The 23,791-nt window shown below is 39.0% G+C and overlaps 1 protein-coding gene across 1 annotated transcript; it reads right to left on the bottom strand.

The window, feature by feature from the left end:
• Positions 1 to 928: 928 nt before the first annotated feature.
• Positions 929 to 1,762, bottom strand: LOC142342363 (uncharacterized). The gene has a single exon (XM_075393664.1). The coding sequence runs from the start codon at positions 1,760 to 1,762 to the stop codon at positions 929 to 931; it is 834 nt and encodes a 277-aa protein (XP_075249779.1).
• Between the last annotated feature and the right edge of the window lie 22,029 nt (positions 1,763 to 23,791).

The following is a 23,791-nucleotide window of genomic DNA, read 5'->3' as shown; positions in this document are numbered from 1 at the left end:
GGGTTCCCTTAATATTACAGCAAAAGCCAGATAAATAAAGGCAAAAGAGTATTTCCATTGGCAAAAGAAAAATCTGTTACATTTGTTATGGCATTTCAAGCATTACAAAGAAAATAATATTATAGTATTGTTGATGTTGTTGTCAGCGTACTTCTATTCAAAACAAATCACCTCCGTCGATATATTAATCCGACACAAAATTGACACAATTCAATAAAAAGACTGAAGTGCGGATCGAAACCTTTAATAATAGACAATGATAACTTATCCTTTTTGAGTCGGAAATTGATTTTCAACACATGCAAGAAATGATCGCAATTCGATCGAACAGTTTAGCAAAATCTGATCAAAGGCCAAAAATTTTTCATCAGAATTTAACTAATAATGAAATTGATTAAAACTTGATTAAAATGAAAGAGGTGGCCGGAGCAAAAGACGGTTGGGGAAAATTATTTAAAACTCCTTGAACACATCACTGCACAAGCCTTTTCAAGCCTATTGTTGCGGTGCAACATTAATTGAATCAATTGCTTAGAAATTTTTTATTATAACGCTTTATGCTTAAGAATCTCAAGCTCGAAAAGACCAAGTGAATGTGATAATATCGTTTGAAATTATGAATATTCAGTTTCAGCACGTGGTTAATTATCATTGTTTTCCTCATCTTGCTCGGATTGCTCTGAAGGTCATTGTATCAAAGGCTATTGTAAATCGTAACATACCGGCCTCCTTGAACTGGTTCAACTTTATTAATATATCATTGAAACTGGCTTTCTGGTTAAGTGGTATTGCTGTAAATAGTTTTTCTCAGCAACCCATCACAAGTTTATTGATACTTTCTTAAATTCAATCAGTTCTTGTTTGTCAGTTTTGTACAGTTGTAATTTACATTTCCTTGATGTGATTCCTCGTCAGCATCCTCTGTTGTTCACTCTTCATCTGTGTCATCTTCCTTGTCAGATCTTAATGGCGGCATGTCATTATCGTTTTTCATTAACAAGACAAGCTTGTTGACTGGCCGTATAAATAGTCCAGATGAAGTCTTCAATTCAACAACTCGAACTATTTTATCATTTCCATCAAAGACCCTTGTTATTCGTCCCATTGGCCACAGAGTGGGTGGTGTGTTCTCTTCCTTGATTATTACTACATCATTGATGTCAATATTTGTTTGTCCCGTTTGCCATTTTTTCGGTTGTTGTAAATTTGACAAATACTCTGTTGACCACTTCTTCCAAAAGTCCCTGATAAGATGTTCCATCCTCTTCTTCTGTCGTGTCAGGGAAATTGTTTCTTTTCCTGTTGTTTTTGGTTCAGGCAATGCTTTGATTGGTCGTCCTATTAAAAAGTGTCCTGGTGTAAGTGCTAAGGCATCATTGGGATCATTTGAAACGGAGGTAATAGGCCTTGAATTTAATATTGCTTCAATTTGTGCCAACAGTGTTGTGAAGTCTTCAAAAAACAGTTTCGTTTTTCCAATTCTGCGGTACATGTGGCGTTTCAAGGATTTGACAGCGGCCTCACATATACCTCCAAAATTTGGTGTTCTCGGCGGAATAGTAAGCCAAGTAATATTGTTCTCCTTGCCGAATGTTGATATCAAAGCTTCGAACTCGTGAGTAGCTAAGGCTTGTCGAAACTCTAACTCTCCCTTGGTCCCAATGAAAGTTGTTGAGTTGTCGCTGTATATTTCGTCAGGAATACCTCGACGAGATACAAATCGTTTAATGGCTGCAAGACAGTCTTCCTTGGTCAGAGACATAACTGGCTCTATGTGAACCGCCTTCGTACTGAAGCAAATGAAAATTGCAACGTATGTTTTCAAAAGCGTTCCAGTTCCATTTTTTGTGTAGAAAGGTCCACAATAGTCGAGTCCGCAGTGACTGAACGCAAATGACGGCACTACTCGTTCTCAAGGTAGATCTCCCATCTGAGGCTGTAACAATTTGGCATCAAATCGGATACATGGCTTGCATCGGTATAAGACACCCTTCACTACAGAAAGCCCTCCAGGTATCCAAATAGTTCGTCTAAGCGTGTATAACGTCAATTGTGGTCCTCCGTGAAGATTTTTCTCGTGTGCTTCTCGAATAAGCATTTCAGTGATTGGTGATTTTCTTGGAATAAGAACTGGAAATTTTCGGTCTATTGTGTAAGGTGAATTGGCTAGGCGTCCCCCAACTCGAATCACTTTATTTTCTTCATCAAAAAATGGTGAAAGGCTGTTGAGACTGCTGCTCCTAGGAAATTTTCGTCTTCTGTGTCTCCCCTTAGTGGCTGCTCCATAGGCGTTAACAAAACATTTTTTTTCTCTGGTTTCATCTTTGTTGAATTGCTGTACTGTTTCGCTAGAATTGTCTGTATTCCCGGTAGACACGATGTACAGCTGATCCCCAGGACCCCCGGCCCAACCTATACCATGGCTGACATGATCCTTTGAGACCCCGACACCATCTACGCTGACAAGATATCCTGGGCCCCCGGCCCTACCTATACCTAAGGAATCCGTAGAAACTGAGCTCGCATTGTCACATGCGCCCCCGGCGCTGACATGACTACCTAGACCCCCGGCCCTACCTGTACCTAAGGAATTTGCAGTAGAAATTGAGCTCGCATTTTCACCTGCGCCCACGGTGCTGACAAGACTACCTGGGCCCCCGGCCCTACCTGTACCTAAGGAATTGGCAGTAGAAATTGAGCTCGCATTTTCACCTGCGCCCCCGGTGCTGACAAGACTACCTGGGCCCCCGGCCCTACCTGTACCTAAGGAATTGGCAGTAGAAATTGAGCTCGCATTTTCACCTGCGCCCCCGGTGCTGACAAGACTACCTGGACCCCCGGCACTACCTTTACCTAGGGAATTGGCAGAAGAAACTGAGCTCGCATTTTCACCTGCGCCCCCGGCGCTGACATGACTACTTGGACTCCGGCCCTACCTGTACCTAAGGAATTGGCAGTAGAAATTGAGCTCGCATTTTCACCTGCGCCCCGGCGCTGACATGACTACCTGGACCCCCGGCCCTACCTTTACCTAGGGAATTGGCAGAAGAAACTGAGCTCGCATTTTCACCTGCGCCCCCGGCGCTGACATGACTACCTAGACCCCCGGCCCTACCTGTACCTAAGGAATTGGCAGTAGAATTTGAGCTCGCATTTTCACCTGCGCCCCCGGTGCTGACAAGACTACCTGGACCCCCGGCCCTACCTTTACCTAGGGAATTGGCAGAAGAAACTGAGCTCGCATTTTCACCTGCGCCCCCGGCGCTGACATGACTACCTGGACCCCCGGCCCTACCTGTACCTAAGGAATTGTCAGTAGAAATTGAGCTCGCATTTTCACCTGCGCCCACGGTGCTGACAAGACTACCTGGGCCCCCGGCCCTACCTGTACCTAATAATTGGCAGTAGAAATTGAGCTCGCATTTTCACCTGCGCCCCCGGTGCTGACAAGACTACCTGGGCCCCCGGCCCTACCTGTACCTAAGGAATTGGCAGTAGAAATTGAGCTCGCATTTTCACCTGCGCCCCCGGTGCTGACAAGACTACCTGGACCCCCGGCACTACCTTTACCTAGGGAATTGGCAGAAGAAACTGAGCTCGCATTTTCACCTGCGCCCCCGGCGCTGACATGACTACCTGGACCCCCGGCCCTACCTGTACCTAAGGAATTGGCAGTAGAAATTGAGCTCGCATTTTCACCTGCGCCCCCGGTGCTGACAAGACTACCTGGACCCCCGGCACTACCTTTACCTAGGGAATTGGCAGAAGAAACTGAGCTCGCATTTTCACCTGCGCCCCCGGCGCTGACATGACTACCTGGACCCCCGGCCCTACCTGTACCTAAGGAATTGGCAGTAGAAATTGAGCTCGCATTTTCACCTGCGCCCCCGGTGCTGACAAGACTACCTGGACCCCCGGCCCTACCTTTACCTAGGGAATTGGCAGAAGAAACTGAGCTCGCATTTTCACCTGCGCCCCCGGCGCTGACATGACTACCTGGACCCCCGGCCCTACCTGTACCTAAGGAATTGGCAGTAGAAACTGAGCTCGCATTTTCACCTGCGCCCCCGGCGCTGACATGACTACCTGGACCCCCGGCCCTACCTGTACCTAAGGAATTGGCAGTAGAAACTGAGCTCGCATTTTCACCTGCGCTCCCGGCGCTGACAAGGCTACCTGGGCCACCGGCCCTACCTATACCACCAAACCCCTCTGGTCCACTGAATTTGTTACGTTGCTGAATGTCATGTTGTGTCGCGTCTCTGCTACTGCTGCTTGCATCTTCAGTGGGCTGATTCGTGATGATCTTGTATTCATGAAGAAAGTTTCGCTGTATGAAGCTGTATAGTTGAAGTCTTCCTTCGTATAAATCTTTCCCTTGTAAGCAGACTGAATTATAAGTCCGGATCATGGGTTGAGACGTAGACTCATTGCTATCAGTCCTTTCCTTTGGTGTTGAAGAGCATGCTTTTAAGCTTTCCGACATTTTTGTTGTCCGCTGTTTCACTTTTGAAGATTGAATTCTTCTCTTAATACTGCTGATGAACCTTTGGACATACGTGAATATCCTTGTAACTTTGTGTATTGAGGAATGCCGATTTGTCATCAATAAAATTGCGTTATCTTCTTTTGATGAAATCATTATCACGTTTTCAGATTGTACTTTTACTTCTTTTTCGGTCTCTTCTCCTGCAGGTGACAAAATGTCAAGTGAAGGCCAGGCGTTTTCAGGTTGCCGCAACCACTCTGGTCCATTCCACCAAAGCTTATGGTCCAATAAATCAGCTGCTGCTAATCCTCTTGAAGCACAATCCGCTGGATTATCTTCTGTTGGAACATATTTCCAACTACTAGCTGGAATAATTTCTTGTATTTTCGCTACTCGGTTGGCGACAAATGTTTTCCATTTCCTCGGATAATCTTGTAGCCAGGCAATTGTAACCGTAGAATCTGACCACGCAAAAACCTTCGGAGTTGGAAACCGTTCATCGCTAATAGCATTTGTCACTGCCTCAACAAGCTTAGCTCCTAGCAGGGCAGCACAAAGTTCCAACCTTGGCACACAAACTGATTTAATTGGTGCAACTCTCGTCTTTGCTGTAAGCATTTTGGTTTCAATGAAATTGTCTGTCTCCTGTCTGATAAAAATGACAGCAGCATAAGCTGTAGTAGAAGCGTCGCAAAAGACGTGCAACCGCCAATCTGATTTCGTGGCTGGCTTGAGAACCTTCCGTTGAAGACTAATTTTTTCAAGATCCTTCAGTTGTGCTCGAAGTCGCAGGTACTGCTGTAGAATTGGGTCCGATAAAGGTTGATCCCAGCTAAGTTTGTCCATCCACAACAGTTGAACAAAGGATTTATGTTGAATAGTTGTTGGTGATAGCCATCCGAGTTGGTCAAATAAACGTGAAACTTCTGAGAGGATTTGCCGTTTAGTAAACGGAGCTCCCTTGTCAAGTTTTACTGTGAAACCAAATTGATCAGGATTTGGATTCCACCTTATCCCAAGCGTCTTAATGGCATAGTCTTCGCTTTCAATTATCTTCTCGTCTTCCGTTTCTCTGAAAGTGGCAGCTAGTCTTGATACAAGTTTTGAGTCGCTAGATACCCATTTCCGTATATCAAAACCTGCTGAAGCAAGAAGCGTAATAATGGCGTCCTGGAGCTTCTCTGCGGCTTTTGAATCTTCGCATCCTGTAAGTAGATCATCCACATACATATCAGTTGTTAGTGACAAACGAAGTTTATTGTTTGTTGTTTCTTCGGCAAGAACTTGCAGTGGTCGAATTGAATGAAAAGACGAAGAAGCAATGCCGTACGTTACCCGAGTCATACGAAAAGTTTCAATCGCCTCTGAATCTGGATCTTTCCACAATAATCGGTGATAATCTTTGTCTTCTTTGTCCAATTCCACTTGCCTGTACATTTTTGCAATATCAGCAGAAAGTGCTACTTGGTGTAATCGAAATCGAACAAGAATGCTGAAAAGGTCTTTCTGAATTTTTGGTCCAACCATGAGTCTGTCGTTAAGAGATATTCCTGTTGTCGTTTTTGCGGATCCGTTAAAAACGACCCTTAGCTTGGTGGTAGTGCTTGACTCCTTGAACACACAATGATGACAAAGATAGTAGCAGTTTTCAACAGGCTTGACAAGTTCTGATGATGGAACTTTCTCCATATGTCCGAGATGAAAGAACTCTCCAATGAACTCTGCGTATCTCTTATAAAGATCGGGTTGTCTTTCCAATCTGAATAGAAGACTGCGGAGTCGTTTTTTGGCTTGTTGAAGTGAATCTCCCAATGCTTTTGTCTCGTTTTTGAAGGGAAGTTTCACTATAAAGCGACCTTCAGGGCTTCTTCTAGTTGTTTCCTTGAAGTGATCTTCGCAGCGTTTTTCTTCGGCTGTCCAAAGCTGCGCTGCTGGAACTTCTTCTATTTCCCAAAAACGCTGCAAATTTTCCGGCTCTGAAGAAACAAAGAAAGTCTGCTGATCGTTTGTATAGGTTTTGTCTGTCTGTTCCCTTCCAATAACGACCCAACCGAACATTGATAGCCTATATGTTATTCCACAGTTAGGCTCCTTTAGTCGATTGTTGCCAATCATTATATCTTCATAATGGGATGCTCCGATCAAGAGGTCAATTGATGACGGCTTGTTGAAGTCTGGGTCAGCAAGCTCCAACTCCTTTACTGTTTCCCATTGGCTGGTGTCAATAAACCGTGATGGCAGATTATCAGTCATTTTCGTCAAAATTGACGCACTAATATTGACAGTGGACGATCTGTTCCTTGATGAGATAAGAAGGTCCACGCGACCTTTGTTGTCTTGAACCGTCCCACCTAGTCCAAAAACTTTAGTGTTGCTGCTTTTCTTCTTCAATTGTAACCTTTGTACTGCTGATTCAGTTATAAGGTTGCTTTGTGAAGCTGAGTCTAAAAGTGCCCTAAGTAGAATTGTCCCGTCGTGAACATTAACGGAAACAATTGCGGTTTGAAGAAAGACTTCTTCTGAAGTGCGTTGAGTCATAGCTCCTGTGAACTTGTTTTCATCCTTAGATTTTGCAATTGCTGTTGTTGTTATAGCGTTGTTCTTCTGTTTGTCATTTGCTTGGGTGCTGGTTGTTCCGCTAGTTGTTTGCTGATTTGTGTTTCTGTTGTGAATGTTTTCACGATGAAGAAGAGTATGATGCTTTCTACCACATTGCTTGCATTTCGATCCATCACAATCTTCTGATCTGTGTCCCGGTCGCAGACAATTGAAACAAAGTTTTCTAACCTTTATCAGCTCTGCATGTTCCCTTACTCCTTACTAAAATCTTCTTGAACTTTCCGCATTTGAAAATTTTGTGCATTTCTTCACAACATTCGCATTGTTGCTCGGAAGTCGCCAAATGTGTGTGCAAATGTCGTTGGTTCCCGTTCATTTGAGTTTTTGTCGCTCCTACTCCATTTGGCGCTGTTGCCTCGAGTGCTTGTGCGCGTTCCTCTAAGAAAAGTCTGAGCTCTGCATACCTTTGAGGTTCCTTGCCTTTTGAAGACAGCTCCCATTGTTTTCTTGTCTCTGTAGGCAGCTTCTCACTGATCAAGTAAACAAAAAAGATGTCTTGACTGTTGACTGATTCACCCCAATTCTGCAAGGCAAGTCGATGTTCGTCCATTGCTTCAATTAAATTTCTTAAGTCTCTGGCACTATTGGTTGTCAGTGATCGATACGAAACAATTGAATGCAGGTGTGTGCGAATGATGATCCTCTTGTTCTCATATCTGTTCATCAGAGTATTCATAGCGATGTCGAAGTTGTGATCGGTAACTGGTATCGATGCAAGCAGTTTGGCGGCATCACCTTTTACAGATGCTTTCAGATACTGCAACTTCTGACTTCCTTGAAGAGAACTGTTGTCGATGACTGCTCCTTTGAACAAATCAAAGAACGAAGTCCATTCCATATAATTACCCGAAAAAACTGGCAGATTGAGTTTTGGTAACTTAATGTTGGCTGAGTTCCTCATAGCATCGGAGAGCGTTGAAGTAGATGGCGTTAAAGTATCTGCTGCTGTTGAAGGTCCCTCAAAACGTTTCGTGAAGCGTTTGATTGCATCAATGTTCTGTGTCAACTTGTCATCAACTTCTTCGGACTCCAGAATGTCATTGTCCAGTGCTTCCGCCTCCGTCAAGTTCTGTTGAAGTTCTTGGTTCAAAGTTACCAGAAAATTCTGCTTTCGGGTGAGAAGTGTCGCTACCTGATTTAGCCTGTTGATGTCTGCTTCTGAAATGGTGTCTAGATCTTTTGACATGATATTTTCAGCCTCATTGTTAAACCTTGTAGCAACGCTGCGGTGTGATCCCTGCGACTGTTTCTGCATTTCAAGATTGGACATTTTGACTTGCTGTCGCCTTTGAGGGCGTTTTTTTTCGTGTCTTTGATGCTGGTCTTTATTCTTATTAGTTTCGTTTGTCTTTTTCGTGGATTTTGCTGTGCTGAAAACACACTAAAAGAACGCAAAAGATGGGAAATCGGGTTTCACTTAATCCCCCCTTCAAAAAATGCGGCCAATTTTTGCGCGCGAACTTAGTGCTATTACTTCGGGGGAGCAAACCTAAACTAAAAATTTCGAGTTCTCCGCGAGAACTGAGAAAGAGATTGTTTTCCCCGAAGTTTCACAAAAAAGTTTTTGTAACCCTTGAGATATAGTTTTCCCACTAGATAACTTTACCGGGTCTCAGAATTAGGTTAATCAACCTTGTTATACAAGTTAATCAACTTGTATAACATGAGGGGGGGTGTGTTATCTAGTGGGGGGTCCGCTTTTAACTTCCCCTTTAAATTTCCCCTTTTAAATTTTTTGCTAAATTTTTTGAGAGAGTTAATGCTTTTGGTGCCTAATGCTTTGACTATTTTATCCTTAACCTATTTGTCGGCGGACCAAATGTTGCAGTGCAACATTAATTGAATCACTTGCTTAGAAATGCTTTATTATAACGCTTTATGCTTAAGAATCTCAAGCTCGAAAAGACCAAGTGAATGTGATAATATCGTTTGAAATTATGAATATTTGGTTTCAGCACGTGGTTAATTATCATTGTTTTCCTCATCTTGCTCGGATTGCTTTGAAGGTCATTGTATCAAAGGCTATTGTAAATCGTAACAAAGTAGTTATTTTAAACTTCTGAAAAATAATTTAAGAACTTGTTTTTTATTTATAGTTGAATTGGCCTATTTCATTCTATAGTTCATTCTTTATTATTGTAATTGTTGATGCTTTCTTCTGCCCGTCCCTTTACGGTGTTTTTTTCGGCATTCTTGTAGCTTGATATGAACAAGTTTGACATTGATCGCCCCTCTCATTGAATGAGAGTTTGGTAACAAGCAGTAGAAATATGAGAGAAATGTTTTCTGAAAAGATGAGTAAAAATGTATTTTTACTAGATGTTTAATGCTTTTTTAAATACAAAATTTACTAGTTTTGAAATTGGATGTTTCTCCAATTGCTTGATTTTTGGGATCAATCGATTCCTCAGTACATGTCGACCAATGATTTAGATAATGTCTCCAATTGATGCGTCCGTTACCGGAAGTCAGGGAATGCGTCACAGTTAGTTCGTATATCGAACATAAAACGGTCATTTCTTCGTTATTAACAGGCAGCAAGCAAAATGAACGAGAGCGTGTGTGTGGTGTGTTGCACAACTCAACCTCTGATGGTGATGAGGACCAAGACTAGGATGATGTATGGAATCCAGGGATCCATCTGCGATGACTGCTGTGTGACCACATTCTGTGGACCCTGTGCCCAGTGCCAGATGCAACACCAACTGAACCACATGATAGAGTTACCATGAAGAATGCGAAACAATGAGAAGATAGCAAAACAGCAGCGCGTGGTTGGGTACAGCAATTTCTAGAATAATTTATTTGATTTTTAAACTATGATAGCGGTTATTTTATTGATACAGACGAGTTTACCTATGCCCTATTATGTTTCAAAAATAGAAATAATAAAATTCGCCAAATTTCGATGAAACAATGACGAACTTTGTGATAATGGGTTACGAAGCTCATTTTAAACGGTCATCATTGTCTGTGAACGGAGGAACTGAACGAACGAATCATTGTCAGGTTCCATCTGAGAGAACTCTTTGAAAATCAGTCAAATTCTGGTAAGAACCACGCAAAGACTTTTCAGTGTCAATATCAGCTAATTTGAGAAGAACTGTAACCGCACTGGAACTGGAAGGGACTTATTGCATACTAACAACTGCTAGAGATGACCTTTACATTGACTTTACACATAGAACTCCTTCAACTCACCATACAGACGAACTGTTGTATAATTGATACCGGTCACTTAAACTAGTATTACGAAATGACAAGTTTGTTCTTACTCCCGGTTATGTTTGAAAGACGTCTTGCATTTTTGCTCTTTCATCACGTTTATGCACTTCATTTGCTTCTTGGTAACGGTGCTTTTTTGTTAGCATAGCTTAACATTAGCGATTTGTTTCACTTGGGTGTCTTGCGGGATTAATTTGTCTTAGTGCTACATAGCAGTAAAATGTTCATTTTTGTTTGTTCACAATTCCAGAATTTTCATAGTTGGCCTTTGAATATTCTTTCGACATTTGACTCAAACCAACTGAACCCTCGTGTTTTTTGTTTTCTAAGGATTTTTTGGTACTAAATATTTGATGAGAGATAATATCGAGGCAGTTTTCTAGTTTGGTTAATGCAAATTTGCAATAATTTCGACCGTTTACTTTAGAAAGGAAACAAGAAAAATATTAATCGTTTTGATCAAGATAAGTGCATGTCTACCATTTGCTAACGAGAAAGAATTATGAAGACGATGGAGCTCGGGGATTATTAGAATTTAGTTTTGATTTAGACTGGTTCCTATTTTCAATATTTGTACCATGAGAGTTACTGGAATTGTGTATAAAACATGTTTAATTTTTTATCGTCAATTCTGAACTTGTACCAAAAAGTATCTATCCATTACAATTGTGCCTTATCTGTCCATCTCAATGCAAATGTTATCATTTAATGGTGTTTACTCTATCAAGATCGACTCTATTTTGTACCCAAGAACTTGTTATATTCGCTATATTTTTGTATCGAAAGTTGCTGTATTTATAAATATGTCATAAACAACTTCATGTTATGTTCATATTCAAGCAGTTATTTGGTGATTTTTGCCCAAAAACAACTGGGTGATTGATTTCAGCGATGAGGGACATGATCGATTTACAATTTTGAATTGAATCTTAGAAATGAAAACTGTTCATGTCTCGAGCCTGGTGCTAAAGGGTCATTCTGTTCATGTAACTGAATTTGTTTGAGGTATCTATTTCCTCTGTACCACCAATACGTGAAAATTGTTTTTATTTTCCTGGGACTGTGTGAACAAATTAATTCGTTTTGCTATGAGAATAGAATGGTTTATCTAGCCCTATATGAGAGATGGTAGAGATATTTCAACACAACTGTACCGTTATAAGCATTATAGATTGTACTGTTCAAATTATAGAGGGTACTGTTGGAATCTGGTGGGAGAGGGAAGAGTAACTATTTTGTGTCCATCGTTTTCTGTGGCTGCCTCAAAGTGTACTCTTCGTTTATGAGTTTTTGAGATGGTTGTTATATCGAAGAACAATACTGTAGTTTTTAAATTGAAGTTGAAATATAATGGAGATATCTTGCTTCGTTCGCCGTTTTGACATTAACTAACGTCTACAAAAGATATCAATTTTGAGCAATTTTTGTTTTCAAGTTGTGACCGAAATTGCAGTTATTAGTAAAATCAGATTTAAAAAAAAATTATTGAAGGAAAAATTGTGAACAGAATTGATATCTTTCTTCTGCATTTTTACATTGCATCTCTGAATAGAAATATGCCAGCCTGAAAATTACTGAATGTTGATGTACTCTTGTACTACGGTTTTATAATTAAAATGGAATCATAGTTGATGGTGTGCATTTAGACATAGACATAGTCTTGAAAATTGAATTTTCATGAAGGTTTCTATTTTAAGTGTTCGAGTTTTACCTTAAAGTACAGCGGGCTCCAGATGCTTTTTTAAATATAATTTTTTGGCTTAGATTTAAAATACCCAATAGGAAGCTCAGCACAGTTTTCAAAATAAAAAAAATGGGGAATAAAAAGCTTCTATGCCGATGTTGTTTCATTTGTTGATCTTAAAAAATACCGAAGTTACTAAGTTGACAATCAACTTCCACTAGTTGTAACGTTATATAGGATGTGTGAGTAAGTATGGGAATCGAACAAGGGCTAGTAGGAAATAATACATCTGAATGTCGATTTAATTTAACTGAAAGTTTTCTGGAAGTTTTAACTGGGTGAAATTGGGTCTTAAATAAATTTGAACTCTCCGTACGAAAGAATGTGAATAAATATGCAGAAAACATTCAACAATGATAAATTTAAACACGATTGCGCACATTTTTTTTCCACTCGGCCACATAAGCAGCGATACAAATCTTCATTATCTGCAGATGATTGGCGCATATTCGGCGAAGTGGACTGAGTGCATTGAATTTTTTCTGCAGTTACTATTGTCTGCCATTGCTTCGTCTTCACATTTAAGAATTTATTGAAAATCTAAACAGTTCTAAGAACTAGCTGCACGCTGTCGTACATTTAAAAATAAACTGTTTCCCGAAGCAGATAATCAAAAATATAATGGTTATTTACTTCCCAAATTGAACCTTAATTATGGAGTAACAGCACTAAAGAACCACAGCGTGGTTTTTGTGCAGAAAATTTTTGCCTTTATTTTATGAAAAAACTTACTCACCGCTGTCATTGCGAAAAATGAATTGACGTTCGAAAAATGAATTGACGTTCTAATCAAAGTTCTTCGATCATGTCCAAAGTTGCTAAAACAAAAAAGTTATCACAAACCATAAGTAAAATTTTTGCACTTGTTTTATACTTGCCTTTACTTGCTCAGTGAAAATTGATTATAATTTAGAGTTATGTAGTCCTGCGCGATATGAAATGATCTTACTGCAGTGTTTGGCTGTGTGAAAAAGTTTTAGACGTTTTGCACAATTCATTTGAGTTTGTGCTCTCTGGGTTTATTATCTGTCCAAACCTAACTGTTGAATCTTTTTTGGAACTCTGTGATCATAACCCCCAGCAGTTTAAAAAGATCCAGTTGTTCTATAATTAAGTTTTTGCAGAGAATTTTAGGTTAAAAACCATTAAATTTACTATTTTGTTTAATTTTAACCAGGTGAATTTTGCATGTCAGTCCAAATTGCACTTTTTGATCCTTCCCATATGAAGATCACATACTGCAAAATTCATTGTGTACATAACATATAACATCTGACAGCTTTTCAGTGTTCAGCAAATTGAATAAAAATTGTATTCCTTAACAAAAAGTCAATGTACAATGTGGTGAGGTTTAGTTTGTATTAATAACAACTAGAAATCCAACAGACTTTCGAATTTTAACTGGGTTTTGTTCACGATGATTAAGGCTTGCAATTCTTGTCTTCAATCTTTTCTTATGGATCCCGATGAAGTATGCTTTTTGTTCCGACCCACTTTGGGAGGGAGGAACTTACATACTCAAATGGTTTTTTTTGTTCAGTCAATTTGGCCTGTCGATATATTCGTCGCAGAGCTGTGAGTGGTATCAACAGAAAGCTCTCCAGCGTAGAATATGGAATTGATTTTCCTCTTAAAGTGAGTTTACGGTGTTTGAAGTTTTGTGAATAATAGACGGATGTCCCTTGTTTTTATTCACATTTTCCGGAAGTGTTGCCTATATTTTGTCAATTATGCAAAAATATGTTACAATTATTTGAAAAAAGTGTTGTTGGTTTGTTCTCTGAAGATAGAAGAATGGTGATGAAATTTTCCATCAAACTTTTTGGCTCAAAATTTCGCTAGATATTTCAAAAAATCAGCCCTCTCATCAAAAATTGCAAAAAGCTTCTTTAGTCAATTTCGCTTAAATTTCCAGGTAAAGAACATCTAAAAAATGCTGACAAAATTTGCTTCAACTCAGGATAATGCCAATTTACTTCTCCGCTTTTTTGGGAAGGTTTCTCGGTTCCTAGTTTTGCCGGCTTTTGGCTGTTATAACTCGATAATTATACAAACTGCATCATTTTTCTGACAATTAACTTTTGTCAAATTATCTATCTCCATTACACTGGGATACATTACGTTTTCTTAATGAACGAACAGTAATAGCAGGGCTAGTTTTAATCTGATCGTTGATTGCTGAAATCCAATAATAATGCGGATTGTAATCAGTGGCCGTCTTTTTATGGCCGTCTTAAAAATTATTGCCTTTTTATGGTCAATACAGAACAGAAAATTTTACATCAAGGCTCACTATTGATTGTTCAAGTCGGCTTCGTAGACAATTGCCAAGTAATGTTTTTACTTTTTTAAGTCGAGAGCATATTGTCGTTTTGACTCTTAAAACCATTTGTTGAAAATGAACAATGAATTATAAGAGCTTTGCCACTATTTTTCCTTTTTTTCAACTTGTATTTTAGTTTTAGCACAGAGAGAATGCATCTTCTACTTAAATAAGTTTCTATCTCTGTTACGGCTTTACGCTTCAAGAAATTCTTCTTTGGCTGCTAGTTTCGCAAAATACTTGATTTTTGGACGTTTGCCCAATTTTCATGTTTTTTTCTGGTTTTTTCAAATAATCAAATGGTTGATAGGTCATTTATCATTATATTGGTGCGAAAAAAGATACGCACAATTGAGCACATATATTTTAAGGAATGGATCATAATTTTAACGGCTTCGACACCGTTTTCTAGAGTTTAATGGAATTTTTTTTCGCTTTGTATTCAATTGCCTTTTTCTTGTAGTCGTATGAGATTCAATGGGTTACAATGGCTTGCTATGGATAACCAAATGAGCCTAATAGCCTATTTTATTTGTTAGCTGATCGTTTTCATGACTTAAAGGATAATTATTTGAAGAAATGTAAAGGAATTTTTTAATAATTTTTAATCGGTTCTTTTTGTCTATTTGTTACCTAATCTCATTTATCACAGGTTACATACCACAATTTAAATCTATATTCCACACGAATGGCACTGATAAACGTGAACTTCGGTTCAGCATACTATGCCTGAAATAATTGTGTAGTCAATTGCATCTGCCCCCCAAAAAGAACAAATCAGCGCAGTTTCAAGATTATTGGCGTCAAATGAACTGGATTTCAAAGAATTAACGCAGAAGGTTACGGTCTCTCGGACATGGCAACCTTGTTCCGGAAGGCAATAGATAGTACATGGGCGCCATTGTATAAACCTTGGTGTTTTCTTGTTGTCATCACAATCTTATGCTCTAAAACTTTTCAACAATAGACGCAGTCTCACTTAGAAGTTACTTTTGTTTTATGTTCCACCGACTCCTATACAGTGTCCTCAAATCATTACAATACTTATAGAACCCTCGAAAATCCTACCTGGGTTCGAGTACTACAACGAATTTTGTGAAACAATCAAGTCAAGCGCATGGAAACTTGACAAAAGTCCTTGAACAAGTTGAAAACGGTTACCCGCAAATATGTAATCATCGAAAAAACTGTAACAAAAACCTTTAGTCAATATAATCTTTTGACTAGAGAACTTGTTCCCATATATATATACATATATATAAGACGTCGCCTCAAGAAGTCCTGTTCCCCGGTGAGATCAATGCAAAAATCAGTATTTTTTAGAGGTCAAAAAGAGAAAAAAAGAAAAATGTGAAAATTTTCATATTTTATAAGAATTTCATTGCTTTTTAGACAACATTTCTTTGACGCATACTAGTCGAAATTGAGTTAACGCAATGACAACTTCTTAGTGCAAGAAATTGTTCCTAAAAACGAAGTTTGTCGAAAAAGAAAGTTTTTGAAAACAGAAATTCAAAGAACGTTCATCACATTCTTGGCCTGATATTCTCATACAATATACTTTTAACAGTTCGACCTCACTTTCGAACTTGTTGTTATTAAGCCAAAAAACTCAATAATTGGATAAATTTAATTGGCTATTAAGAAACAAAATTTGACGAGAAAAACGTTTTTGAAAACAGAAATTTGAAAAACGTTCATCAAATTCTTGGCCTGACATTCTCATAGAAACTACTTTTACTAATTCAACCTGGCTTTTGAGCTTGTTGTTAATGATCCAAATAGTTCCTTACTTGGATAAATTCAATTAGCTATTCAGAAACGAAGGTTGACAAAAAATTCGTTCTTGACAACAGAAATACAAAAAACGCTCTTTAAGTTCTTTTCCTGATATTCTTATATGATCTTTATTTCACAGTTCAAACTCATTTTTGAGCTAGTTGTCACTGAATCAAAAAGGTCACTACTTAGATAACATCATTTAGTTTTCCAAAAACTAAAATTGACGATAAAAAGTTATGGAAAGAAATTATCATAATCCAAACCCGTCTCTTAAGTTGTCCTGTGATTTCTTTTTCAACAGAAATTAGCGGAAAAAAACTTTATTTGTGGAAAATAACTGAAAAAATCTTGCCATCCCCACCAAAAAACGAATTTTTTTTTTCGCCAAAACCTATATTTTGCAGAAATCCCCGGTCTCAGACGTTGCCGTCTGCGAAGCCACAAGATCACTCAGATTAACAAAGAGTCGGAGAAAAGAAAACTTTTCAGAAAAGAAGAAAGTTACATTTCTACAAAGTCTTCAAGCTTCTTTTGGTTTATTAAAGTTCTTCGTCCTTCTGTGGTTTTCTCTTAGCCCTTGTTGCCTACACGCTTCGCAATTAAAACTAGTTCTTAGGTTTTAGCCCACAAAGAAAAAACTTCCTGAAAAAAACATAAAGATACTTGCTTCTTATAAATTTACGAAAAGGTCTATCAGATTTTAATCGCTAAGGTTGTACGTTTAGGGTTAGGGAAATATTAGAAGTTTTCTGGTAGTTTTTAGGTCTTGTGGTAGATCATTACCTATTTTTGAGAACATTTATCAGGTTTTAAAGTTTTACAGGAAAAAAGTTTATTGGACCAATTACTTTAGTTCTGGTCTAATTTTTGTTTCAACTGCAAAATTTTAGCAAAGCACAAGTCTCCTGTCACTCAAAGTAGCCAAACACATTAGTTAAGACAGTCAAAGCCAGCTGTTTAAGCAAAACTTGTGTTTTTTTAACAAAAAACAAGTAATTATTTAGGTCTGTTCATCAAAAGTCGATTAAAGCGCGCGAACGTTCGGAAAAAATTTCAAATGTGTTTTTAGTGCTAAAACGCTAGATTTAGAAAACAAAACACATCCTAGGTCATCAGTTTCTAAGAAAATGTGCGTCTCTGGTCTTTTGAACAAAAAAACGAGGATCATTAGCATTCAAACCTTAGACAACTTTTACATCTTTAAGCCGTTTTTCACCTTCAATAATTCTTTTCAACGTAACGTCTACAACTGCAACAAACAGTCAACAGAGCACAAAAAGCAGCAAGATGTCTGAAAAAGATCACTGCTGAATGCCAGTTTGCTAACAACATGTTTAAGGCGACAGAAATGGGCTTGAAAAAACAGCTCCACCTTTCAGGTGAAAACCATTCAGCAAAGAAAGTGTTTTCGATCCTTGTCTCTGCGTATTGAACGAACCAGTGCACACGAAAAGGAACTCAAGGAGATGTTGCAGAATATGATGAAGCAGCAGCCTCGTCATAATACAGCAACATCAATTCTGAGCAGACAAACCAAATTGATCAACCGCCTTAACGAACTACAGTTGCAAGTTGATCCTTTGGACGATGATGTTCAACTGAACCAGTCCTCCCAACGGATCAGAGTTGATGTCAGCATGATCTCAAGCAGATAAAACCGATCTCACCGACCTACACCCGTCTCAATAGACATCAATGAAGACAACCAGCTCCGATGTAACCTGGAACAACAGAAAAGCTGTACAACCCACTCAATTCAGCCTCCTGCTATCCCGCCTTGAACAGGATGACCAATACTCTTTCTTCAACCGTCAACTTCTTCACATATAAACTTCGAATGTGGCGCCCACCAAAGACCAACAGAAATGCAAAACTTGGAAATCAGTGAACAAGATTGGAATCTTGCAGGAACATATAAGCACGTTCACAATCTTTCACACAAGCTCATGATACACTTGTATTATCAGTGCAACTGATGACACTCAATATGCCACTATCAACCCTAATAGTCAGCCCAGCTTGTCACCCTACAGCCTCCACACAGCCTCGATCACCCTCGACAACAGTGAAGCAAACGAAAACCATTTGCTAAACCTTTTGACGCCCATAACTAACTTGCGCATTTTAAGCGACAGTATTACAGCTAAATCAGAATATTGTGCTCAAAAATTTCCTAAGGTCAGCAATACAGAGCATTTATTCTCAAAACCAGTGACTGAAAATAGATTCATATTTCAATCACCAAATCAAGCTTGCCATGATACCCAAAAGGAACAAATTGCTAAATATAACAAGAGCAAATCAAATCCTGTTATTCAACAGCAATCATTGCAAGGTTTTGCTCAAGAAATTGATTGCAGTCTAAGCAAGCAATTCAAGGAAGTCAGAACCCCACTCAATTTCCAAAAAATGCGAATAGTTTTCCGCAGGCAACAAAAAATCAGTCAAGTGTTGTATCCGAAAACATTCAATTACAAAATCCGCAGTACACATATGCAACAAATGCTGAGCAAGTAACACGACAAAAAATGTTGTTCTTCCTTCTGAACAACAGATTCCTCAACTGTTTCAGCAGTTTACTAACAGTTTGTTTTCACAAAACCACAATCAGTTTCATAATAAAAGCGGTTTGCAATTTTCATCAATTCCTCCTCGGACAATCACTAAATACCAACTTGTTAACAGGTCCTGACCTGCTTAATAGCCTGCCTGGAGTCCTTATGCGCTTTCGTGAAAATCCAGTTGTAGTCCTCGAGGACATCGAAGGCATGTTCATGCAAATTGCAACCAACCAAACTGACCAGTCAGCCCTTCGTTTCCTGTGGATAAACGACAATGAAATCCAATAGTATCAGTTTGCACGACCATTTTTTTAAGCTACCTGCTCCCTGTCCTGCGCGATCTATGTTTTGAATCATTGCGTTGTTAAAAACGGAGATAAAAATCCCGAAGCAGTCAGAGCCGCCAAAAATCACTTTTTATGGATAATTACATCCAGTCCCCTGATACGGTAACGAATGCCACAAAGACAGTTCACCAAAAGATTCTTCAGGAAGGCGGTTTCCGCATCAGAAAATTAGTTTCTATTGAACCGGATGTTCTGAAAAAAAACCAACAGATGACATTGAAGAAACCAGTGAAACTGTCAGAGTCCTTGGACAGAAGTGGAAATTGAGAAACGACACCCTCATTATGAAACCGCTAACAGATTTTTCAGCGGACGCAATTGAGTAATCCCAGAGGAACATCTTTAGCCTTGTATGCTCGATATTGGACCCTCTCGGCATGCTGTCACCTTTGACAATCCGTTTCAAATTCCTTCTCCGAGAAATTTGGAAACTTCGGAAAATGTGGGATGAACCACTGCCCATACAAATGAGCAGAAGACTTCAGAAAATACTAGATTCATACTTCGAATTGCCTGAAGTACATTTTACCAGAACATTAAGAATTCTTCAATTTTCTAAGAGCAGTGCTGAATTACACATATTTGTTGATGCCTCAACAGCTGCAATGGCAGCCGTAGCGTACCTGCGAATAACACACAACCATTCAGAGGTAACAAGAACTTGATTTCTGATTGGAGAAGGTAAAGTTGCTCCAATGGAGCAAACAAGCGTAATCGAACTTGAAATCAAAGCTGCAGCAATTGGAGTTAGGCTACATTCTACAATCGTGAAAGAGTCCTCTTTCTCAATTGACAAAACTCTATTCTGGACTGATAGTCAGGTAGTCCTTGGTTGGATTAATTCTTCCGAAAAAACAACCTGTATATATTGCAACCGACTCAGAGAAATGGCAACATCAACCAAAGCAGAATAATGAAGACATTTTTTCCACATTGAACAATTCAGTGGACCATGGCACTCGACTCGTGGCCTAGATGCACGTGAAATTTCTCTCAAATAGTTGCGACGTCCAGAGTTTCTGTCATCATCACTGCCAATCAGTAACTAGCCTCTACCTTCGAAACAAGCTGTCGTATAAACAAGAGCACATACAGCTTCAAATTTCCAGAGCCAATCATAGACCCAGCACGTTTTTCAACTTGGATGAAAAATCTACTCACTTTAGCCACTGAACCCAATCCTCGATCAAAACGGAATACTCCGTTCAAGTAGAAGACTTCAATTTGCTCCTGATGAACTTTAAATAGAACAGTGTCCAATTAATCTGCATGCGAAAGACACAATCACACGTTTCTACCTAAAAAAATTTGATCGCATATGCATTCATCAGGGAACAGAACCCGTCAATGCGTTTGTTCAGAAACGATACCACGTATTTGGCTTGCGAAAGTGTCTACTTAGCATAAAGTTTCGCTGTTTCTTATGCAGAAGATTTAATACAGAGAACATACAACCGATCATGGCTCCTCTTCCCGCTTTCTGCTTCCCATCAGCCGCAAGACAATTCCCGTTTTTCAATAGTGGTGTCGACTTCTTTGGACCATTTTTTATGGAGGACACAAAAGAAATCTTCAAAAACTTTTTAGTTTGATCTTCACGTGCTTGGTCACGAGAGCAGTCTACCTTGAAAGATGCCCTGATCTCAACACCGTTACTTTTCTAAATGCAATTTGATGTTTCACCAGTAGACGATGTCAACCACAACTGCTGTACAGTGATAATGGAAAGACATTCATCGCAGCGTCAGAGGAGCTGAAGAAAAGTGTAAAGAGCCTTGACAACCACAAAATTTACAAAGCTCTTACTGCTACAAACACGACTTGGAAATTCAACCCGCCCAATGGCCCCACTTTGGCGGTGTTTGGGAGCGCTTGATACAGAAAGCGAAAAGAACGCTGCTGATTATTCTAGGCTCAAAAAGACTCTCACTTGACGTATTCAAAACAATACTCGTAGAGAGCGAAGCCATCTTGAATTCAAGACCTCTCAGAATTGTCGCTGATCTTCCCGAAAACGAGATGCCTCTCACACCTAACCACTTCTTGATTAGTGGTCCCTTCAACTCTCTGCCACCAGGAAAATTTGACAGCCACATTCCAGCCAGCTTCAGGACATAGAGAAATCTGCAACAGATGATGAACCAATTCTGGAAGCGACTTGTCAAGAGTACCTACCGACACTTCTCAAGAGATCAAAATGGAATGAGAGCAACCAGTCGCCACTTAAAGTTAATTATGTTGTTTGGATCCTGAAAGGCATGACTCCTCGTGGAATTTGGCCTCTTGGGCGTGTGTTGGAGGTTTACCCTGAACGAGATGGACAACACCGTGTGGTGAAAGTAAAAACTGCTTATGGTACGTTCGTTCGCCCCGTTTCCCCGCTCGCTCGTTTTCGGCTAATTAGCCACAATTTTTTATAATTTTTTTTACGTAATGGTTTCTAGGCAACTTGGCTTACCCTCTCTTCGACGACCTCGTCAAGGTGTTGCTGGCCCCCTGTGTATTCGCCATTCTTCGACGACCTCTCCAAGTGTCGCTGGCACCTTGGTACCTTGTTCTTCTTGGAGCTTGTTGTCAAACAATCAAATCAAGCGCATGAAAACTTGACTCAAGTCCTTTAACAAGTTGAAAACGGCTACCTGCAAATATGTAATCATCGAAAAAACTGTAACAAAAACCTTTACTCAAAATATACTTTTAACGAGAGATCTTGTTCCCATATATATATATATATATATATATATATATATATATATATATATATATATCTCATTGTTTCTCATATATCTCGAAGAAAAATCTCATTGTTTTGTTTGCACAAACAGGATGGATTGATACCATAATTATTTTTCATTTGAGCATTCAGCACCAGCCCGAACGAATATGGGTTTAGAAGACTACATCTGTAGAAATTCATTTGGATAATCTCTTAAAATTTCCTAACAAGTTTATAAACCTTTTGCCGCTAAATCAGACATCATTAGTCGTTCGCTTGTCCGACGCCTTCTGTCTAAAGGTCAGCGATAAACCGTTTCGAACCCCAATTTCGCCACGTTACAAAGTAGGGAAAAGAATGCAACAAAAATGAGCTTTTCTTCCAGCTAAAACAACACGATCACGCATTTTTTTGTTTAAACAAGTAAATTGAAAATATAACCTAGTGGTTAAATATTACAAGTTCAAAATTATATTTACAAAATTAGTACATTGTTAAAAATCAAAATTATTGGTTCCGTTTTTTAAAGGTAAAAATAACTTTTGAAGCCACCAAAGTTCCTTTCCAACGGTACAAATTTGAATTGTTGCAGCAGATGCCGTTTTAACGTGCGTTTAAACTTTGAGCATGATCTTATAGACCGGATTTCACGCGGAAGTTTATTCCATTTTTGGATGCTTCTTTTTTGTAATGACCGACTGCTCGACCTTAGGAGAATTAGCTGTTCAGTTCTGTTGTTTTTTCTTACTAAGACATTACCATTTAGAAAAAAACTCTCAGTGCCGTCTGATTTCAATAATGAAATATCATTCCTAAGTTTTGAAACACTCATCTGGCCTATTAAAAGTTCTGCAGGCAAAATGTCAGATTTTACTAAGAGATCTGTAGATCTTTCAAAATTTTTTCTGATATAGCAAACTTTAATTCCCCCAATTGATTTGTCGCCTAATTCGCTGCATTGCAGAGAAATTCAAGTTCTGAAAAAATAGAGCACTGAATGTTAAATGAGAAAGGACTAGGGATTTGTATAGCATCAATCGTGCTTTGTAGCATCAATCGTGCATTTCACCACATCAACACCGCTTTCGTCCAATTTCTCTCCTTTCAGTCATTAATTCCTTTATTCCTACTCACTGTCTAACTTTCTTACTTAGTCCCACTTAATATTCTCTCAATTTCTACCTCACCTACTCCTATACAGGATAATGAAATTAGTATATTGGTAATTGAACCCTCGTACCGCTACCCAATACTCCGGTGCCATCCTGCGATAGAAGTTATTTGTTTCATTCAATCTTATTGTATCATTCAAAAGCGCTCATTCTGTTCATTCTGACAAGCTGAATGCGAGTGCAAATTACTCGACTGATACAGATTTTCTTTATTGCGTTTTCAATAAAAATTTGATTTCGAGCCTCAATTCTTAAGGCTTAATTTTCTCAGAAATTGTCAATGATTTGATCACACAAGACGAAGAGCTTTGCAGAATCCATTCATATTGTGCCCAATCGGATTGGAAAGATGTTCACTTGAGAAAGGGATGTTTTTGCATAGACATTAAATAAGCTCTCCCCGTGTACTCAACGAAGGGACGCGACGGTCAAATCCTTCTATTCATCCCACCCGGGAAGCAGGAATGATGAAAATTTCCAGAAATGCTTGGTGGCCTTACATCAATTGGGAGCTGCCCTAGCAAAGCTTCGGTAAGAAAATGGAATCAAAAATCAGAAATAAAAAAATGAAATCAAAGCGTATATAAAACACGCTATTCAAATGCCACAAAGCCATTAAAAACAGTTAGGCTTTGAGGGTACTATACTAGATGATCTGATCGAGAAGTTTACACCTCAATCGCAATTAACTGAATAAGCAAATACCCGTAAGAAAAACCTGATATCGAATAGCGAGTGAAACGGTAGTTAATTATCTCGAAAAATTTGTCTATGCACACGGCGCAGTTAGAAATCAGTGACTTGACCAAGAAC

Source organism: Convolutriloba macropyga, chromosome 7 (genome assembly GCF_964194025.1).
Source record: "Convolutriloba macropyga chromosome 7, txConMacr16.3, whole genome shotgun sequence".
Taxonomy (NCBI): Eukaryota; Metazoa; Xenacoelomorpha; order Acoela; family Convolutidae; genus Convolutriloba; species Convolutriloba macropyga.
This window is presented reverse-complemented; position numbering and strand designations above follow the sequence as displayed.